Below are 20,343 nucleotides of genomic sequence, written 5' to 3' on the forward strand. Positions count from 1 at the left end.
CTCCGGACACAACTGTGTCTGGAATGAACCATGTGAATCAAACGCCTCCGAACACAGTTGTGTCCCTAAATCTTACTCCCTTCGTCCCTAAATAATTGTCCGACGCGCAAACCTCGGCCTTTAAAAAGATGCATTTATTTTGTTAAAAAAATTAATTTTTTTTCACAAATGAATAGATAGCAATGAATTCTATTAGATTGTGAAAAAAATTAAATTTTTTAACGAAAAATATACATCTTTTGTAAGGCTTCAATTTACGCGCCGGACACTTATTTAGAAACGGATAAAGTACTTGTGTTTTAAAGGTGCGTATCATTGCTCATAGTCGCTTGAACTTTTCCTTAAACAATTACCAAGTGGATAATAAACAATGGTTAAGTCTACGGAATTAAACGACTTTTGTGCTATTTAATTTGAACAACACAATCAATCAGTCACCTTGGTTACAATACCCACCACCAATTCCTCCAAAACCAACGATGAATTCACCGTCATCCACCATCACTCTCCGCCCATTTAAAACAACGGACGTTGAGGATTTCGTATTATGGGCAGGTGACGATCGGGTGACTCGATCGACCCGATGGAAAACAATCACCTCCAAAGAAGAAGCTTTGACCTTCATTAAGGAGGTATGCATCCCCCACCCTTGGCGACGGTCGATATGCATCGATGACCGTTCGATCGGATACATATCGGTCTTCCCCGGATCGGGCGACGATCGGTGCTCGGCGATGATTGGGTACGGCCTGTCTGTGGACTACTGGGGGCAGGGGATCACCACCAAGGCGGTGAAGATGGCACTCCCTCAGGTGTTTGAGGAGTTTCCTGATATAGTAAGGTTGCAAGCTTTTGCTGACGTAGAGAATAAGGGCTCCCAGAGGGTGTTGGAAAAAGTTGGGTTTCTCAAGGAGGGTCATCTGAGGAAGTACACCTATGTTAAGGGCAATCTCAAGGATTTGTTTGTCTACAGCTTTCTATCTACCGATGCTATTCCTCCTGCAGATTTATGATGCATATAAAATACCTCTTCTTCTTTTTATTTCCTCTTTTTTTTTTTTTTTTTTTTTTTTTGGGGGGGGGGGTGGGTGGGGGGAGGGAGGGAGGCGTAAAATGAAAGTGCATGTATGGTATTCCGTCACCTTCATCAAGGAAGGTATTGTCCCATGATATGTTGTGGTAGCAGTGGTATAGGTTGTACTCGAGTCTTATAAGGCGTACAAGTCCGTTTGTATGAGTTGGGAGTCTTGTAGGTTTGTTATCACATCTGTGTTTGTAGTTGGCACGTTTAAGGCTTGGAAGGACAAGGCTGATGCTACATATTGCTTTTGTTAGTGTGTATGTGTATGCGCATGCGAGTGTTAAACTACAATATGGTTCTTAGCTTGTTAGATCTGCCAGTTTATTCTTAAGAGGAAGACCATGAAAAATTCTCAAAAAAGATCACTCTCAGACCACTTCATGGGATGGGCATGCCATGGAGCTTTGGATTTCCTCACTGATGCATGTGATTCCAGGCGAGGTGAAGGATCACCGGAAGAGAGAGATTGCCAGAAGAGAGAGAGGCATTGGAACTTTGAAGAGGCCGTCAAGATGGGCCAGTCTAAGAAGATAAAACGAAAGAGAAACATTTCAAATTTCTAGTAACTGTCTGTGCACAAAAATGAAAGCAAGATAAAACGATGAGCGCATTGAAATTTTAATACCTCTTTCATTTCCAAAAAAGAAAAACATAGGGGAAAAAAAAAACAAAAAATAGGCCTCTCCCCCTTATCTACGCAAGGTCCCCCATTTAGATCACTTACCCCATTTAGCTGCGTGAATTCATTTCTGCAAAATTACAAAGATTTCTGCAAAGATGGATACCTTGATGTTATGTACTATTTCTTTTCTACCAGCTTTAACAATCTATTTCAAGAAAGGTATTTACAAATCCATATGAAATTGTCATCTTCAGTATCAAAACTATGTAACTGCACTATACAAAACAGGCTGCACAGTCTTCGGGCAGCAATAGCAATACCACTGGCTTCATTTAATTTGCCAATAATATAACTCCGAAAGCTTTCTTTACCCCGCGCAAAGAGTTCACATACTGAACTCACCTAAGGCAAACAAATTGTCACCTTATTCACACTTTGGAACTGTTACACATCTCAAGGAGTAGTATTCACCGAGATCTCTTGCGGAAGGGGTGAACTTTGTTGTTCAAACTGTGAAGGTATGGCAAGACGCTGCAATGGCTTTAGAGCCACCGCGAGCTGTGCAAATGAAGGCCGCAAGTTCGGATCTCTGGACATCATTGGAATAAAAGATATCATCATAGGCTCATACCAAAAGATTATGTTGTACATTGCACATCACAACAAGTATAGTATTCAATCTGGTCCTTAAACTGGAAAGTTTTTGATTTGGTCCTTCAACTAATGGAAAATTTTTGGTAAATGTGGCCAAAGTGATAAAGTCCTTCACGTCATTACTGACAGATATGCCACATGGCACCAACCCAAAGGGCCATAGTGAGCAATATATTTGAGGGCCGAAGAGAAAACCTATATATTACTTGAAGGGCCAAAGTCGGAAGATTTTCAGTGGGACATGGTATTTCCCATCAGAATTGGACAACAGTCACCGAGTAGACATGACGGAATCCAATTGTAGGACAAAATTGGTGTCAAATGTCAATTCAAGTTTAAGGGCCAAAGTAATACTAAGCCAAAAACGAAACAAAAAGAAAGAAAAAGATTAGAAGCTTATCTAATATTTTGATCCTGTAAATATGTTCAGGTTTCAATTTCGTCCTCTGATGTTTCAATTGCATCCTTGATTCATCAATTCCAATCCAATGTTATCCTTGCTGTCAACTCCTTGATGGTAATTAAGTACGTGGAAGACGGAGATTATGCGGAATCTGCATGGTGCCAACACGCCCTCATTATTCACACTCATCCTCACACAAAGTTGTGTTAGTTCCCCAGTTTCAGCAAATTACATCCTTGTATTTCTAATGATACAAATTTGATCCTCGTTAAAGAATGATATATGAATATCATTTTTGCCATCAACTAATTAGTGGAATTAGGTGATGTCTTCAACATGAATCAGACATCTCTCTTTATAATCCGAATATATATTGCGCTAGGAACAAGCTCCCTAATTTACTCTAGAAGGAAATACCCACACTTATAATGGAACTCCAAGCTTGACAGTTGAAGGTTGATTTTTATTTTTGGTCTCAAGGGTTTTGAATCTTCATGAATCAGTTGAAGCATTATCAGGCTAGGGAAACAAAAAGGTACATATTAAGCTAAAAACATAATCCTAATTTTTAATTCAATACTCATACATGTTCTGTGATGTTCCAATTCATTTGCTTTGTCGTGCATTTGCATTTTGGACTTCTTTTGTTGTTCAGCAATTTACATTTGAGATAGTTTTCCATGTCAGGGCATTTGTGTCTTTGATTTTCAGTGTATTTTGCGGGACAACGCTTCACACGTGGTTCGGGTGTATTTTTCTGGTGACCTGATAGTGTGGAAGAAGGTGAATCATCCAACACAGTAGATGACCAAGCAGATATTGAAGAAAGCCCTTCCTTTGAGTACAATTTCGGCATCGAACCCAAAAACGAGTCGCCCAAGCTCGAAATGTCAAACATGTTGATGAAGATAGATCTTATGTTGGAGGTTTTAGCTTTGGGTGGGCTGTGATCTATGGGGGAGAAAGAGAGAGTTGAAGAGAAAGAGAAAGTTGAAGAATAAAAAGGAAGGGTAGTGGGTGTGGTGGGTTTACCATTTGGAGGAGGTGGAGAAGAGGATGAGGGCCAGGTGTGGAGGTAGTGAGCTAATTATGAGTTAGAGGATAAATTTGACAGGTAGATTTGAAAGGACGAAAATGAAACTGATTATCTTTTATATGGATCAAAATATTAGATAATTATGGAGGAGTGAGCTAGAGGGTCATGTGAGAGAATGATGAGAGAATAATGAGGGTGGCTATCCACATAGGCTCCACGTCATCTGTCTGCCACATACTTGAAACCCGTCAAGGAGTTGATGGCAATACTAGAGTGCAACAGAATTGAAACATCAAGGATGCAATTAAAACAAATTAATTTCGAGGACTAAACTGAAACCTGAACATATCTATAGGGACCGAAGAAGTAGATAAGCCAAAATAAATAAATGCCCATAATATTGATACTTACGTTTGCCAGCACTCCCAAATAATCCTAGCGACCAAGGGATCAACTTCCTTGGGGATGTCAAGCCGGCGATTTTGGAAACCTACAGCACCAACAACTTGCATTGGGTTCATCCCACTCCAAGGCAATCTCAACGTTGCAAGCTCCCATAGAATGATACCAAAGCTATATACATCGCACCTGCAGAACAATCATGAGAGAAACTAAGTTTCCAAAACTAACTTAAAGTACAGGAGACAGCATCAGAATTATTTTATAAAGCAACAAAGGAAAAAAAAAAACTTGGCCGTAAACATGGAAGGCTGAGCAGTCAAGCAAAACGTAATTATGCTATGAGCATATGACAAAGCAATTGGCATCAGAACACCCAAAGCACAATGAAAGACAGTGAAAAAATATGAATGCAAAACAGAAAGTTGGTGTTAATTTTCATCATTATAATGAAGAATTTTTAACTCACTTCTCATTTGAAGGCTCGTTTCGGAGAACTTCTGGGGCCATCCACTCGGGCTAAGGAAACATAGAGGCACAGAGCACTTCATCAGAAACAGAGGGAAAAAAGGCATGCAACTATATGAAGCAGACTTGTGGGCTTTGCATCTTAGAAATGATGGTTAAATGCAGATTCGAGATTCTTACTGTTCCAGCTGTTGATTTGGAGGACAAAAACGTATTATGCTTCAAGCGTGACAACCCAAAATCACCTACCTGCAAAGTTAAAAAGTAACAATACGCCATCCTTAGAAATATGAGCCACACAACCACCCACTTGTACATGTCATAATTTTTTGTTTATCTTATACTCCCTCCGTCCCACTTTGTTATGCCCTTGTTCCTTTTTGGGATGTGAGGATGTCCCAAAATGATGTGCTTGTTTCAAAACTTTCCATTTTTGGATATCCATATTACAATTTTACCCCCCATTTTCTCCCTCCCAAATTCAAATGTTAAACTTGACATGACAAGACTAGACTACTAATTTTGGATTTGACTCCAATACCATTATTTGGGTTTTTTTTTTTTTTTTAAATTTTACTTTTCTGTCAAAAGGAGTAAAATGGTAAAATTGACCACAAGTCGATGTAATTATGATGTTCTCTTAAATTTAGGAAAAGTCAATATAGGCACAACAAATTGGGACAGAGGGAGTAACATTTTTATCTTGACATCCACCGCATGTCTCAGCAGGAAACCAAAAAATCTACTCCATCAACACTTAAGCCATCCCATAAACCAGCTTAAACAAGATTGTTTCCAAGTATTAACAAGCCAACTTCTAGGTTGAGTTTAAGGCAGTGAATACTCTAACCAGGCAAGCAAATGCCAAAACTTGGAAGAACAGTACCTTGACATTCCAATTATTGTCAACCAACAGATTTGGAGACTTCAAATCCCGGTGAACAATTGTTGGTATGCTCGTATGCAAGCAATTCATACCCTTTGCCTGTAGAATAGGGCTATCACAATTACTTACCAACTCAAAGAATATCAATATTTCAAGAAAATTGTTCAGTTAATTGCGTCATACCACATCGAGAGCCATTCTAATTCTACGCTTCTCATCAATCTGACAATTAGGACGATGAATAATCCGGTATAAGCTTCCTCTGAATATCCAAAAATAAAATGATACGTGAATCATCTCACACTAGTTGAAACATAAAGAAGAAAAGTAGGAAAAAGCTTAGTTGCACAGAGTGGGAGCGGGAGAAAATAGAAGATCCTACGTTGGGAGCGCCAAAAGCGTCAAAAGTGTATATAAGTATTTATTATGTATAAGCATGAGTGAAAAAAGACAGCCCAATAGAGGTTTTATATCAAATTTATGGACTAAACACATAAAAAAGTCAAATACGAGACTAGAGTCCTAAATCTCTCTTACATCTTCTCTTTTTCTTCTTCCTTGAGATTAGTGTGGAAGAATATAGAAGCTCCCAAGGTTGGGAGTGCGGAAGGAGTGTATACGTAAAATATGAAAACAATGTAGCATAGAGTATTCACTTTAAAAGTACAATCAGTTTAGGAAGTAAAAATATGGGCCAAGTCGATCATAAGCGTAAGAAATGGGTTAGTGTTGCAATATATGGTTTTCTTTTCAGAGACCAATTAATAAAGGCAAGTGATAAATCTCCATTTTTCTATACGAAGATCATACAAAAGCTCCCATCTTCGTATGGAGCGAGCTCCCATCTCGATGGGAGCGGACCCCTATCAAGCTCCTTAGTTGAGAGCGCAGAAGTGAGCTCCCAAGGTGGGAGCGGCACCACTTTAGGAGCTCCCTACTACTAAGTCCCTATATAGGACCGCGCTCCCGTCTCGATGTGTGCGAGACGGAAGTGTGCTCCTTACTTGGGAGCGCCAATTTGAGCTCCCATCTCGGGAGCACTTTGGAAGCTCCCTGCAACTAAGGGAAAAAGTGCAATAGTGATTGGTGGGCAACCCCAGTGATCGGAACACAGTGATACAGGGTTGCAGAGTGTACAGTGTATTCATAGTCTCATCAGTCGCTCACTCACTGGATGATGATTAGTCATAACCTTTAACACCATATAGGCTGATCACGACAGAATCCTCAATCTCACAATTTAAAGATCCATTCAAGAAATCATTTAGAGCAAATGCATAATCACTTGATCTTCATGAAGAAAGGTAGACTTGAGTCAAGATATCTCTACGATCTAACATGCCATTTTGGAAGCTACATTGTGAAGATTATCATCATGAATTATCTTGATATCATGAGGTCATGACACCAAATAGTACTCATAAGAAAGGACAACTACCAGCAAAAAAGAACAAAAGAAAGGGCAAGCACCAAATACATGTACAAAAGTCCGCATAAATATTGGAGAAGAACTGGACTGAGTTTTTATAAGTTACAATAAAAGGAAAGAAAAAGGAGGACAAGCAGTCCACTGTAGACAACACAAAGACGAAATAACCAAAGATTTGCTCTACATAGCAACAACGCCCTCCATAGCTAGAAGTGAAGAATATGAAATTCCCTTAAATGACAGAACTAATAATGCTTCATTTCAAAGAGACTTCACCAAGACAATACATATCTGTATGTAAGCCAACCATTATACCTGGGGAGAAACTCTGTAACGATAGAGAGGTTTGGAGGTCGAGTGACAGCACCCATGAAAAGAACAACATTTGGATGACGCAATCTACGCATTATGCGCACCTGACATGCAGAAACAATGGTGCTTGGTCAATCATTTGGCCCCGGGTTAAAAAAAGAAAAGCCTCAGTGCAAAGAAACATTCACTCAGTCTGTTTAACTTGCACACAAATACACAATATGAAGCAGAACAGGGAAATTTTCATTCTCCACAGTTCCCTAACTCTCCAAGTGATAGACACTAACATGTTGTGGCTTTCTAAGCAGTTAATTGATAACTGATATTCAAAGCACTGGCAATTACTTACTTCTCTTCTAAATTCAGCCAAAGCAGCACCTGAGAAATCCTGGTCTAGGAACTTCTTCACAGCCACCTCCTGTGTCAATAACATCCAGTTTCCTGAGAATTAGAAACTACTGAATTTTGCTTTTGTGGCAAGCATTATACAGCTAGCAAAAGAATTAACTTATGGGACAAAGCCTTTGCCAAATAAATATGGTGATGTATATATGGATATATATACACACACACATACACATATCAGTCAGTCTCCCATGCGGGGGTTCTCATTTTAGTTAAATTGCGGACCTCCTCATTTCTCCATTTTCCGATCGAATTTCGATGATCCGAGCCGCTGAATGTGTTCAGAACGTGATTTTAAGGGTACTCGCCAGAAGAGCTTCATCCGAGCAGTTTTTATTTGAACCGTTCGATAAAAAATAAACAAAAACTGCTCAGATGAAGCCCTTCCCAGTCTTCTTTTTTTTTTGCTGATTTCTCACGAGTAGGGCTGCAAACGAGCCGAGCCGAGCCGAGTTTTAGAGTGTTCGAGCTCGGCTCGGCAAAAATTTAGTTGGCTCGAGCTCGGCTCGAGCTCGTGACGAGCTGCAGAACTCGAGCTCGAGCTCGGCTCGATAGGTATTTACGGAGCTCGAGCTCGGCTCGTTCGGCTCGTTTATGAAACAAATATATATAAATATATATATAAATAAATATAAATATGTAAAAATATATATATATATATAAAAATATATATAAATCTATTATATAATCGAGCTCGCGAGCCAATTCGAGCCGAGTTTCGACTAGCTCGAGCTCGGCTCGTTTATGAAACGAGCCCAGGACTCGAGCTCGAGCTCGGCTCGTTTTTGTCTTGAACCGAGCCGAGCCGAGCCGTTATCGAGCCGAGCTCCGAGCCGCTCGCGAGCGGCTCGGATCGTTTGCAGCCCTACTCACGAGTACCTTTAAAATCACGTTCTGAACACATAGAGCGACTTGGATCATCGAAATTCGGTCGGGAAATGGGAAGTCCGCATTTTATTAAAATGAGGTGATCCTACGGGAGACGGACTATATATATATAGATCGGGGCGGTTCCAGGGACCCTTAAAAAAACCCCCCAAATTTTAATCTCATAGTTCCCGATCAAATTTTGATGATCCGAGCCGTTCAATGTGTTCAGAATGTGATTTAAAAGGTGCCCACGAGGAATTGCCAAAACAAATAACCGGGAAGGGCTTGATTTGAGCAGTTTTTTATTGAACCGTTCAATAAAGTTCAATAAAAAACTGTTCGGATGAAGTCCTTTCCGTTCATTTTTTTTGCTGATTTCTCGCTGGTACCCTTAAAATCACGTTCTGATTACATTGAGCGGCTCGAATCATCAAAACTCGATCAGGAACTTGGGGGGTTTTTTAAGAGGTTTGTTTAAGGATCCCCGGAACCGCCCCGAGAGAGAGAGGGAGAGAGAGTTGATATTGCTACAAAAATCAACAAAAATCAGAATTAACTGTTCTTATCCTATGCTTAATGTTTTTCTACATACTCTTTTTCAAATTTCTACCACTTGGGGGGAAAATCAGAATTTTTCAAATAGATGTCCATTTGATGCCATCGAATGGCGCTAGTGTCAGTCTAATGGGCAATCTTCAGATTTCATCCGTAAAATGGTCGGCTGTGGAATGATCAACAAAAATTCATGGAAGCTTAGTTCTTGAATATTCATTTCTTGGCTTTGTCATCCAATATCCTGATAATCTAATCTCTATGCGTACATTTTTAAATCATAAACTGTAAAAATAAGTTGGTACATGTATATATGAAATTTGATGTGCCCCAAAGTGTCAGTGTCCTGATTTTCAGGGAAAAGTAGTATTCACGTGACATGTGTCACTTGTTACGCATGCTTTTCATTATAGAGAACAGGGGACATTTAGCGAATGGCACTGGATCATTTACATCTCATTTATATTTGGGGTGTTCGTACCCCTTGCAAAAGACAGAAATGTTGTGATGCAGCAATTATGACAAAAACTAGTGGTAAACCTATGTCAGCAAATGGCTACATAATCAAAAATTGTAAAGTTCTGAGTAAACATGATCCATAAAAAGAATCACTATTGTACAAGGTTCTACAGCTGTCAACATTGCCCCCAAAACTGTAGCATTGTCAAACTACAATTACTCCCAAAAGGGGCAGTCATGACCGTTATGGAATGATGCAAGATTTCACAAGAAAATCATGGACTAGAATGCTGGAGATCGAACAAGCATTATATAATGCTCTCTGCCAATTATAATAAATTCATAAATAATCAATAGTCACAGTCCACCACAACTAGACTGAATAGACTGATACTAAATTCTATTCCTTAACAGCCTGCAAGAACGACCTCTAGAAACACATAATTCCCATCAAAGAACTACGTCACTGCTACTCAGAATAAGATCTATCACAAATATTTTGATGTTACTTAACAAAACACTCAAGTAGAAATAAGAACTGGCCCCAACATTGATTGATCAAATTGAAATACCCATAAGATAATTCAAAACTAATGAATTCGTACCAGAATGGGAGAACTAGGATGAATGTGCCATAACAGATCAAGTATTTATACCATTCAGTTGCATACTCAGTTGCATACATACAGCAGGATAAAGTGTAGACATTTTACTTTTCCAAACAATGGACAATCAGAACCATGGGCCAAATTACCTCTCTTGTTATCTAATGGGGGTAATTTGAAAACAGGAGGCTACTTTGCTTTTTCTAGGCAGTTGAAATTCTGGTAACTCAGGATTAGTCGAGATCAATGACGATAATTCAACACAAATGAGTATAACATGTGCTCTTCGTATTTAGACTCCAAAAAATATATTTGAGTTCTTCTACCCTGAGGAACTACTTTAATTTTGAGACTTAAAAATGAAGACAAAACAAAGTGCAAAATAATCAAGCAAACACTTCCGGTTCTCTTAACAGAACAGCATATGGTTAAGCTGAATATAACAACAATAGTCAAATAATACTAACAGCAAAAATATAACGATTGATAAGTAGTAGCAGTAGCAGTGGTAACAATACTCACTGTGCCATTCCAATCAGCACGGTAGACCTCTCCATACGAACCTACATGGGGAGCATAAGATGTAAGGATTCACCATCATATAAAAGACTGAAGCAGTATACATGAATGCTAACCTCCCTATGATAACAATCTTACGCTGATTAAATAGGTCATCTTAGGAGACTGAAAATAAAAGAGTCATAAAATGCAGCGCAACCAGATTGAGAACCAACTTTCATTTATTGCATTAGTTAATCCACACACCCGCAAGCAAACAAGAGCCTGTCAGTGGAACAATATATTTTTATTCTCGAAAAAAGAGGTCTCCAACCACGGACATAGTTTTTAACCAGAGCTTTTCCTTCAGCAGCAGTTGGAATAATGAAGCATGCAGATTTATTGGAACTGGGACCCAAAGGAAAGTTTGGGTGACTCTTACTTGCACAGTATACGCAAGTTCCTAGCATACACAATCCATATTCCACTATGGCTTCTATAGACTTTCTAATCATTTGGGTATGCTATTACGGGGTCAATCATTAAAGGCATAGGGCTACATAATTATGATTCTTTACAGTTTCATCAATAAGGGTAGGATGACCTCTTTATTCCACCAAATTATTCTACCCTCTGATGGGGCATCCCAATCGGGATTGACATGTCAACAAGTGAGCCACACCAAAACAATGGCATCTCTTTTATATTTCCCCTCTCTCAACACCCAACTCCTCTCTATTCTCTCCCCCACCCTCCTCCACCATCAATACCGAGCACCACAATCCACCACCAACCCTCTCCATCACTGCCACCTCTTCCCATCCCGCCACCTAGCATCACCACCCACCTCCCCCTTTCTCCCTGCCTTCCCAATCAAAGGCTCATGCACTCATTCAATGTCATTTTTCAGTGGTGGTGCTCAATTGTGGTGCCGGTGGATCGTGGAGAAAAAGAGAGAGTAGTTGGGTGTCATGAGAAAAGAAAGGCCTTTTTATTTTTTCTGCTCGGCAGAGGACATTTTCTTTACAAGCCCATTTGCGTCGCTGCCAATTGGGATGTCACATCTGACGGAAAATAATTTGGTATAATAAGATGGTCATCCTCGCATTAAAGCATTATATCAGTTCTACAAGTACTAAACAAACACAAATCATTGGAAGAGACACTAGAGTATGAGGAACCACCAACTTTCAAACACACCATATGCAAGATCCATAAATTAATAGTTGCGAGTGATATTTACCTAGTCCGATTCTTTCACCCATTACCAGATCTTCCCATGGAATTTCACATTCCCCAACATCATCCATAAATGGATCAGCTTGAACAGCACTAGAATTGACTGATGAGCTTGGGCTTTCAGGGTCCTTTAACTTTAGATTGGAACCGAGTGGGCCCTTCCTACGATCCTGAACTCCAATGGCATTTTTTCCATGTTCAGTGTGATATACCTGCTTACGATTAGTACCCAAATTGTCCTCAAAAGACGACCTATTAAATTGACTCTCAATTGGTGGAAACATTGAATTGCCACTAATTGAAGAATTTGTGTCGCCATTAGGGTATGGATTGTTCTGTAATTTGAGATCATCAGGGTAGACTTTCTCTGATGCAGAAGAGCTGGTGGAAGCTGCTGATGGCATATTATAATCGTTAGCATCACAATTGTTTCTTGGAAAGAGTTCCTCATTGCAAGGCTGTCGATTCTTCCACAGCAATGGAACAGGCGGTCGACCAGAGGAAAGGTCATTCTTTGGCCTTCGAAACTCCTCATTTCTATTCCAATCAACATTGTTCTGTACAGTAGCCTTGCCAGATCCTTTAATCTGGAATGGATTGAGATCAGCAAAAAGATTTTTGGACTCCTCTGTGCTACTCTGGGGATAAGGAACTATGTTAACATTCATCCTCGAAACATCACCAGCTGCATTGGGCCCCCGACCTCCTTTACGCTGAGAAGGCCCAATTGCTAACTGTTTAGCAGGATTCGCTCTATTAGTTCCAGAAGAACCAACCCCAGAGCTTTGGGCACTTGGGAGTGAAGGGAAAGTTTCAGTCATTTCTGAACTTGACCTTTTACCCAATGGGAAACTGTTTTCAACCCCAGAGCTTTGACTGCTGCCTTCAAATTCACCCAGTATTGGGTAAACTAATCCAGAGTCGTTAGTTGTCTGAAGACTTGGAATTTTGCTGAAGTTTGGAGGATACGAACCGAATGATGTATCCTTAATACTCAGTACGTCGGCTGGTATAAGTGTCCCAGGGGCACCCATGAGATCAACCAAACATTCACTGAAAGCAAAACAATACATCAGATTCAGAAATGCTGATGGAGAGGGATTCCATACAGATATACCTAACAGCCGAAACAGATGAAGAGATAAGAATGGTCATAATGTCATATTATATAAGTGCACGAAGTAAATTCTGAGCATATACGTACAGCTTAAGTTATGCTATATTGCTATCTACCAAAAAAACAGAGAAACAATTTGTGTTTCAGTTCAAATGAGGCCCCGCTAGTGGACTGTGTGATTGGTCCCTGGATAATCAATCCATTGGGCTGGATACCGAGTTATCAAAAAAAATATATGTGTACTTCAATTAATCCAGTGAAAATGACAGAGCTACACCAAGTTACAAGGATGCAAAATGCATTTGGTTTTTGGTCCATGAGCACTAACACGGACATGCGACACAAGGGGGACGCCGAAACTCACAAATTTAAATTGGACAACCCGACACTTGGGGACACGTTGAAAAAAGTATATTTGCATTTATCATTAAAAAATATTGAAAATAGGGCTCTAATAAGAGTTATAATAATGTAGGAGTATATGCCTTCAATCATATTTATCACCACACAAACCAAACCAAGCCCAGCCTAGCCTTAAGTCCAAGCCAAATGGGGTGGGCTACATGCATCCGTGATCTCCATTGAGCTCTGTTGAAACCACTTGACATTTATCATTACAAGATTCACAAATGTCTTCTAACAAAAAATGTTTCATCATTTACACGTGACTTTGCCATAAATAAACAATGAACTATAACAGTAACAGAAAAAAGACTTTCCTAGGCTTTGACAAGAGCCCAATATTCTGTCTGCCACCCAAGGCGAATCTAGAGAGTGTGCTAGGGCATCCAGAGCATCTTTTAAACCATGTTTTAGAGTGCCCCAAGAGTGTCCAAAATGGGATATAAGCTGAGAAAAAATAGGACACTTTTGATCGAGTGTTGGACATGTATCCAGATAGTATTAGGTACGACAAGCATAAGTGTCCAACATTCGCCTGACACTTAGCCTTTGTGGTTCATAGGTTTTCCAATACCTGGTGACTTTCTTAAATTGAGCCATTTCTAAGAGCATCGAAGCCTAAAGCTAATTTCCTCACTTCTATACAAGGGGCTCAAGGTGATCACAGCTAGCACAAAAGCAAGGTCAGGAAAGATCTAGAAGAGGCATCCGACTAGGTGGGTGTCGATTTTCGGGTGGCTGGAGAAGGCCATGGTAGTGTTGCTGCCTCTCAGGCCTTTTACCATATGAACCATATTATAGGTTTCAAAAAAAAAATCAAAGGTAACAAGTTATGATTCTGTAGAGAACAAGTCTTAAATCTAATGGGTTTGAGTGAACAAGTGGCCCTTGACAGAGCTCAATGGAGAAAAAGGATTCATGTAGCCAACTCCAATTGATTGGGACTTAAGGCTCGGTTCGGTTCGGTTTGGTTTAGAGAACAAGTCTTAATGGCCATTATTTATTTGGAGACACTTTCTCATACTTCATAATCGATAAGATGTAGTATAGCTTTACCTTAGAACTTCTGTACTGAACTCCAACATAGAACTTTTAACTCACAAGCATAATGACTAAAACACAAAATATGCCACCAGTGGTGTAAAATGTAGCAGAAAAAATTATCAAACCAAAACCTAAATGCTGAGGTAAATTTCTATTTAGCTGCTTTGAGATGACATTAACATATTTGGCTTTTCTATTTTCTTAGATAACCCATGGAAGGCTGTTAAATGTATACCCGCACCCGCACCTGTGCTTCATTGGAGACAACTCACCGCATGTACATATAACCAACACAAAGAAACGAGCTCCTTACCTTTCATTTGCCAACTTTATGATGTTGATAGCATCATCCTCAACACCTGTGTAATGACTACCTTTAACCAGTCTACAAGGTAATCCAACATTGTCAGCTAATACCTGCATCACAGAAAATTAAGGAGAAAAAACACTGCTTTCAAGAGTCCCATATGCATATCATGTAATGCTACAAATAGCCAACCCTCATGTGTACAGCTCTGAGAAAACTGCTTACAATACGAGAACAAGGATTTTTGAATCAATTCATTTCATATCAAAGCCCGAAGGCATTACAGATTTCATCAAAAGATAGAAGAACGAACCAAAACTACCAAGACGTCGACACAGGCACCCCCTACCGAAGCAACACCGACGAATGCCAGATGAGAACCAATCTAGGTCCAAATCGTAGAGAATCCCAAACGGACCCCCAGCTCAAACGGTCAAACCCAAGAAAGCACATATGAAATTTGGACGGCAATACGGACATGAAACCAGCACCTGCCGGTGAAAAACCAAAAAACAAACAAAAACCAAACAAAACAGAAACTAATACTCTTATTCGCCCACCAACCACATTCACCAAATCTGGGAAAACCATACCGGTATAGACACCATATTGGGGAAACCAACCGGCAGAGAACCCTCCGGTCTTGGAGCAATCACTGGAAAACGCCACCACCTTATTTGGAAACTTATTCACTGGAGGGAGCCGAACCACCCAACTTCATCATATGGCCAGATCTAGCACAAACCCGAACCAGGGGGAAGCAGAGAGGAGGCAGTGACAGCGGGAAGGAGATGGTGGCGGTGGCAGAAGGGAGGCGGAGAGAGGGGGGGTAGGTATCGGAGACGGGGTGGTGGTAGAGGAGGAGGTGAAGGGATAAAGGTAGAGGCAAGAGGAGAGGGATCTGGTAGGGATGGGTTTGACCGGCTGTGTGGTGAAGGGGGGTGGCTGGCTAAGGAGGAGGTGGAGCAAGGGGCAGCAGCCCCACCCCCTCTAGAAAAACCCTAACAGAAGTGTGTGTGTGCGTGTGTGTCTATATATATATATATATATATATATATATATATATATATAGAGAGAGAGAGAGAGAGAGAGAGAAACTCTAGTAGCTTCCTTCCCGTTGAGGCAACTGCTATACGAGAACAAGGATGACTCATTATGAATTGAAAAAAAATCATTTAATTAAAAAAGTAGAAACAAGAGGCAAATATTTATCCTACTAAAGTTTGCACCAAACCACCAAGAATAAAGGATGTATGTGCTTGCAGACATTACTCATGTCATAAGCTCCCAAATGGCACGTACCCATTGTGTTTAAATTCTGAAAATCAGTATATTGATCAATACACTTTATAAGCTCAAGCGCCAAGAAATAGCAGTGAAGCGACAATCATACGGCTTACCTTAAAAAGTAAAGCGCGGTGACGTGACAACCCAATCTTTAAGGACCCAATAGGCAAAACGGTAGTGTGAAGAGATGTTCTCAACTCTGTGCTTCTTTCTGTCCACCTTGCTACCATGATACTAGCATCCTTTACCGGCCCACCCATGTGTTCTGTGACAAGCTCAGCAAGCCTCTGTACCAGAATACTAACCTCACCAGCTGAGCAGTCTAATGCAATGCAGTGTGCTATCTGCAACAACTCCTCCAGGGAAGGGTCTATTGTTCGGTTAACTACAATAACTTCCAATCCTGAACTACCAGGGTCTGTTTCAAGGTCTGTGAGAGATGGCATTTTTCCTTGGATTGCTGGATCTGTGGAGAGCCCATATACATCATAGAAACCATCAACTACTTTCTCCCCATAGTCAAGGACACTGTAATCCTGATGAGACAAACACCACAAGGAAAAGAAAAAATAAGTGCCACAGAAAATTCAGCAAACTATATTCTTGCCCTTACAATGAACACTGAAAAGCATCAAAGACACTTGGGCCCCCATACTCCGAAACCATTTTTCTTGAATCCATTTAGAAATCAATGTCTAAAATAGAAGTAATTTTTCCATTCTCCCGGACGTTCGACATCTCTACTTTAAATCCCTACACTAGTAACTACTAAAATTTTACATCACTCAGGCTAAAATCAGAACGATCAGCAAGCCTAAATTTCTCTGCACTCTGTTTCTTGCGGGTGCAGTGTTATGTGCATTTGCTTGCTTTTGAGGGGAAGTTGCTATGCCAACTTCTACGGTAGCAGCAGAAACATTGCCACCAACACACCTCAGAAAGCACATGAAGCTCTAGGAAAAACTGGAACAATATAGAGTTGAAACACAATATGCATTTCTTGATGAAGACAAATCCTTATTTCTTATGGATGGGAATTGACATACTGAAAACTCTAGGCCACGAGCTTGGTATTCCACTGTAAGCTGAATACTAAAAATGATTACAAGAGGGAGCTCGTCCTGTTGTAATAGGTAGAAACTGGGTTTGATGTAAGGCTGAGAAGTTGGATTTAGCACATGTAAGGCACAGTGAACGTTTCATTGCAGCACAATAAGGACTTTTTCTCAAAGAATTCCACTATTCAGGGAATGTCAGTACATGGGTGACATGAGAAAGCTTATAGAGAAGCCAAGTTCAGTTACTAAATAAGCTGTTTTCATAATCTATGATCTCCATTAACAACTTCTGAGTAAATGAACAGTACTAACTCAAGTTCATAACAGCTAATCTCAATCGCCAAACTTTGCATTTTTGCGTATCTGCCGACTTTGCTCAATTAGAAGTAAACTCAAGTGGTTCCTCTTTCTTTGATGTGAATACTTTGGAGGGAGAGGGATTGGCCAAAATTTCGATGGTTTCTAGAGACCATTGTATACGATAAAGAGTTAGTTAATCAGTAGTCTATATACTTGGGACTTGGGGGTTGGCACTCCCTGCCTTGATCAATTTCTTGACATGACTGATCTTTCTTAATCCCTAAGGTTACCGAATTTCTCCACTTACCAAAGAAAAGTCAAGACTTCTCTATTTAATCTGCACTACTTACATGCGTTAATTGCCCCATCTAAATCCGAATTAACCACTAAATAAAGTTTATATACTATAATAGGGCACAGTCAATAATCAGATTCCAATCAAATTAAACAACTAATGGCATCAAGGGTGACATGCACTTAGATGACAGGAGAAAGGAGGACTCCTTTTCCAAAGTTCCAAGGCGCTAATCTAACTATTCTAACAATACTAACTTTCACTAAATAAGAACGAAGTGAAGCCACTAAATAAGTTCACATACTCCAGTACAATAGACTACTAAAATATGTTAATTGCCCGATCTAAATCCGAATTAACCACCAAAAACGAAGTGAAACCACTAAATAAAGCTCATACTATAATAGAGGACAGTCAATAATCAGATTTCCAATCAAATTACACAACTAACGGCATCGAGGGTGGCCCCCTTCCAATGTGCTAATCTAACTGTTCTAACAATACTAACTTTCGCAAATAAAAAAACAAAGTGAAACCATTAAATAAAGGGAAAATGACGGCCAAGGACATGTTTAGATAATTAATACCCGCCAAGGACAAGCTAAGAACATTTGTTAATGCTGAAAATGTCCTTGGTAGTTATTAATTATCCAAACACGTCCTGGGCCGTCATTTTCCCTTAAATAAACTCATATACTCCGGTATAATAGACTACTTAAATATGTTAATTGCCCGATCTAAATCCGAATAAGCCACCAAAAACCTATTGAAACCACTAAATAAAGTTCACACACTATAATAGAGAACAGTCATTAATCAGATTCCAATCAAATCAAACAACTAACGGCATTGGGGGCGGCATGCACTTAGGTGCCCGGAGAAAGGAGACAGATGTCGACTCTGTTTCCAACTAGCTAATCTAACAATTCTACCCATACTGACTTTCACCGATAAAAAAATGAAATGAAACCACTAAAAAAAGTTGATGCACTATAATAGAGCACAGCCAATAATCAGATTTCAATCAAATTACACAACGAACGGCATCGGGGGCGGCATGCACTTAGGTACCAGCAGAAGGTCAGTAGTTCCAACCCCAATTCCAAGGCACTAATCTAACTATTCTAACAATAGTGACTTTCACCCGATAAAAAAAACGAAGTGAAACCACGAAATAAATCTCACATCAATAATCAGATTCCAATCAAATTAAACAAATAACGGCATCAGGGCGGCATGCACTTAGGTGCCAGCAGAAAGAAGGTCGGAAGTTTGACCCCTATTCCAAGGCGTTAATCTAACAACAATAACAACTTTCGCCCGATCAAACTAACGAAGCGAAACCACTAAACAAAGTACATAACTATAATAGACTACAGTCAAAATTGAGATTCCAATCAAATTAAACCAACTGACCCAGTACTGGCGCGACAACAAGTCCGCGGCGGCGTCCCGCCCCTGCCACGTGGCGACTCGGATCTGATCCTTATCCCGATTACTATTACCGTCCGAGTCGGGGCCCGATACGCTGAGGGCTAGGGCTAGCTGCACCTGGTACTCCTCCTCCGACGAGTAGTAGTCCTGCTGCCTGTTGACCGCCGCCGATACCGGCGTCGTCGCGGCGGTTTCCGCGGAAGAGGGGGGAGAAGTCGAGGGCGGAGGGCTGACCGGAGACTGGACGGCAGCGGCGGCGCAGGTGGGGGAAACAGAAGGAAGGGGAGGAGAGGGGTCGTTGGATCGGGTGGGGTCGTGGTTGCTGCCTATGTGAAGCTTCTTGAAAATGTGCTTCATCGTGCCCTCCGCGTCTCTCTCTCTCTCTCCCTCTCTCTCTTCTCTGTGTTGTTCGTCTCTGTTTATATGTTTTGTCTCTATATGTATGTATGTATGTATACGTGTGACCACTTTGTTTGTTTCTCACTCTAGACTCTTGTGTCTATATGGTCTTCTCATTCTCTTTCTACTTTTGAGGGGTCGGAGGAAGGTGAGAAGGAAAGGAGGGGTTATTTTTGAACATGCAAGAGCATCTCCAATCCATACAAAATAGAGGATGGATGTAACACATTGAGGGAAGATTTTGTAATTTATTCCACTTTTTCTTCACTTTTTGTACTTTTTTGGGAGAATTTTTGAGGGACCCACCGTCCTTTTTAGAGTTTGGAGGAAATTTGTACTCCAAATTTACTTTTGGTCCTCCATTTTTAGAGGACCAAATTTACTTTTGGAGGACCAAACTCTAAAAAGGACGGTGGGTCCCTCAAAGATTCTCCCAAAAAGTAGAAAAAGTGAAGAAAAAGTGGAATAAATTACAAAATCTCCCCTCAATGTGTTACATCCATCCTCTATTTTGTATCGATTGGAGATGCTCTAAGGGAGGGATTATTCAGCCTCCCTTCTTTTGCGATTTTTTGACACGGTTTTTTTTTTTTTTATTGAATTTAGATTAAATTTACATTCCTTATTCATTTCAACGAAAGAAATAAAAGACGTATACAAATACAGACTAAAGTTGAGAAAAATCATATGCGGCGGAGGAAAAAATTAAGAGAATCATTTTTTTATATACTGATTCTTATGATTTTTTGTCATCTTATATGAAATTTTCTAATTACGTTTTA

At 40.1% G+C, this 20,343-nt stretch overlaps 2 protein-coding genes across 3 annotated transcripts; one reads left to right on the forward strand and one right to left on the reverse strand.

Moving 5' to 3' along the window:
* The first annotated feature begins 371 nt into the window (after positions 1 to 371).
* On the forward strand, positions 372 to 1,052 carry LOC131325228 (uncharacterized). The gene has a single exon (XM_058357358.1). The coding sequence runs from the start codon at positions 480 to 482 to the stop codon at positions 1,011 to 1,013; it is 534 nt and encodes a 177-aa protein (XP_058213341.1). The 5' UTR covers positions 372 to 479; the 3' UTR covers positions 1,014 to 1,052.
* Positions 1,053 to 1,847: 795 nt separating this feature from the next.
* Positions 1,848 to 19,698, reverse strand: LOC131325229 (serine/threonine-protein kinase EDR1). Of its 2 annotated transcripts, none has more exons than XM_058357360.1 (13): positions 19,145 to 19,698; positions 16,189 to 16,611; positions 14,795 to 14,898; positions 11,923 to 12,971; positions 10,704 to 10,744; positions 7,640 to 7,708; positions 7,294 to 7,394; positions 5,733 to 5,811; positions 5,550 to 5,648; positions 4,844 to 4,912; positions 4,665 to 4,714; positions 4,208 to 4,384; positions 1,848 to 2,911 (listed from the first exon to the last, which is right to left on the reverse strand). In XM_058357360.1, exons 1-13 carry the CDS (start codon positions 19,517 to 19,519, stop codon positions 2,812 to 2,814), a joined length of 2,736 nt encoding a protein of 911 aa, XP_058213343.1. In that variant the 5' UTR covers positions 19,520 to 19,698; the 3' UTR covers positions 1,848 to 2,811. The 2 variants fall into 2 exon arrangements, with proteins under 2 accessions (XP_058213343.1, XP_058213342.1); XM_058357359.1 differs by having other exon boundaries at positions 1,848 to 2,292; positions 19,145 to 19,695.
* Between the last annotated feature and the right edge of the window lie 645 nt (positions 19,699 to 20,343).

This window comes from Rhododendron vialii, chromosome 5a, assembly GCF_030253575.1.
Source record: "Rhododendron vialii isolate Sample 1 chromosome 5a, ASM3025357v1".
Taxonomy (NCBI): domain Eukaryota; kingdom Viridiplantae; phylum Streptophyta; class Magnoliopsida; order Ericales; family Ericaceae; genus Rhododendron; species Rhododendron vialii.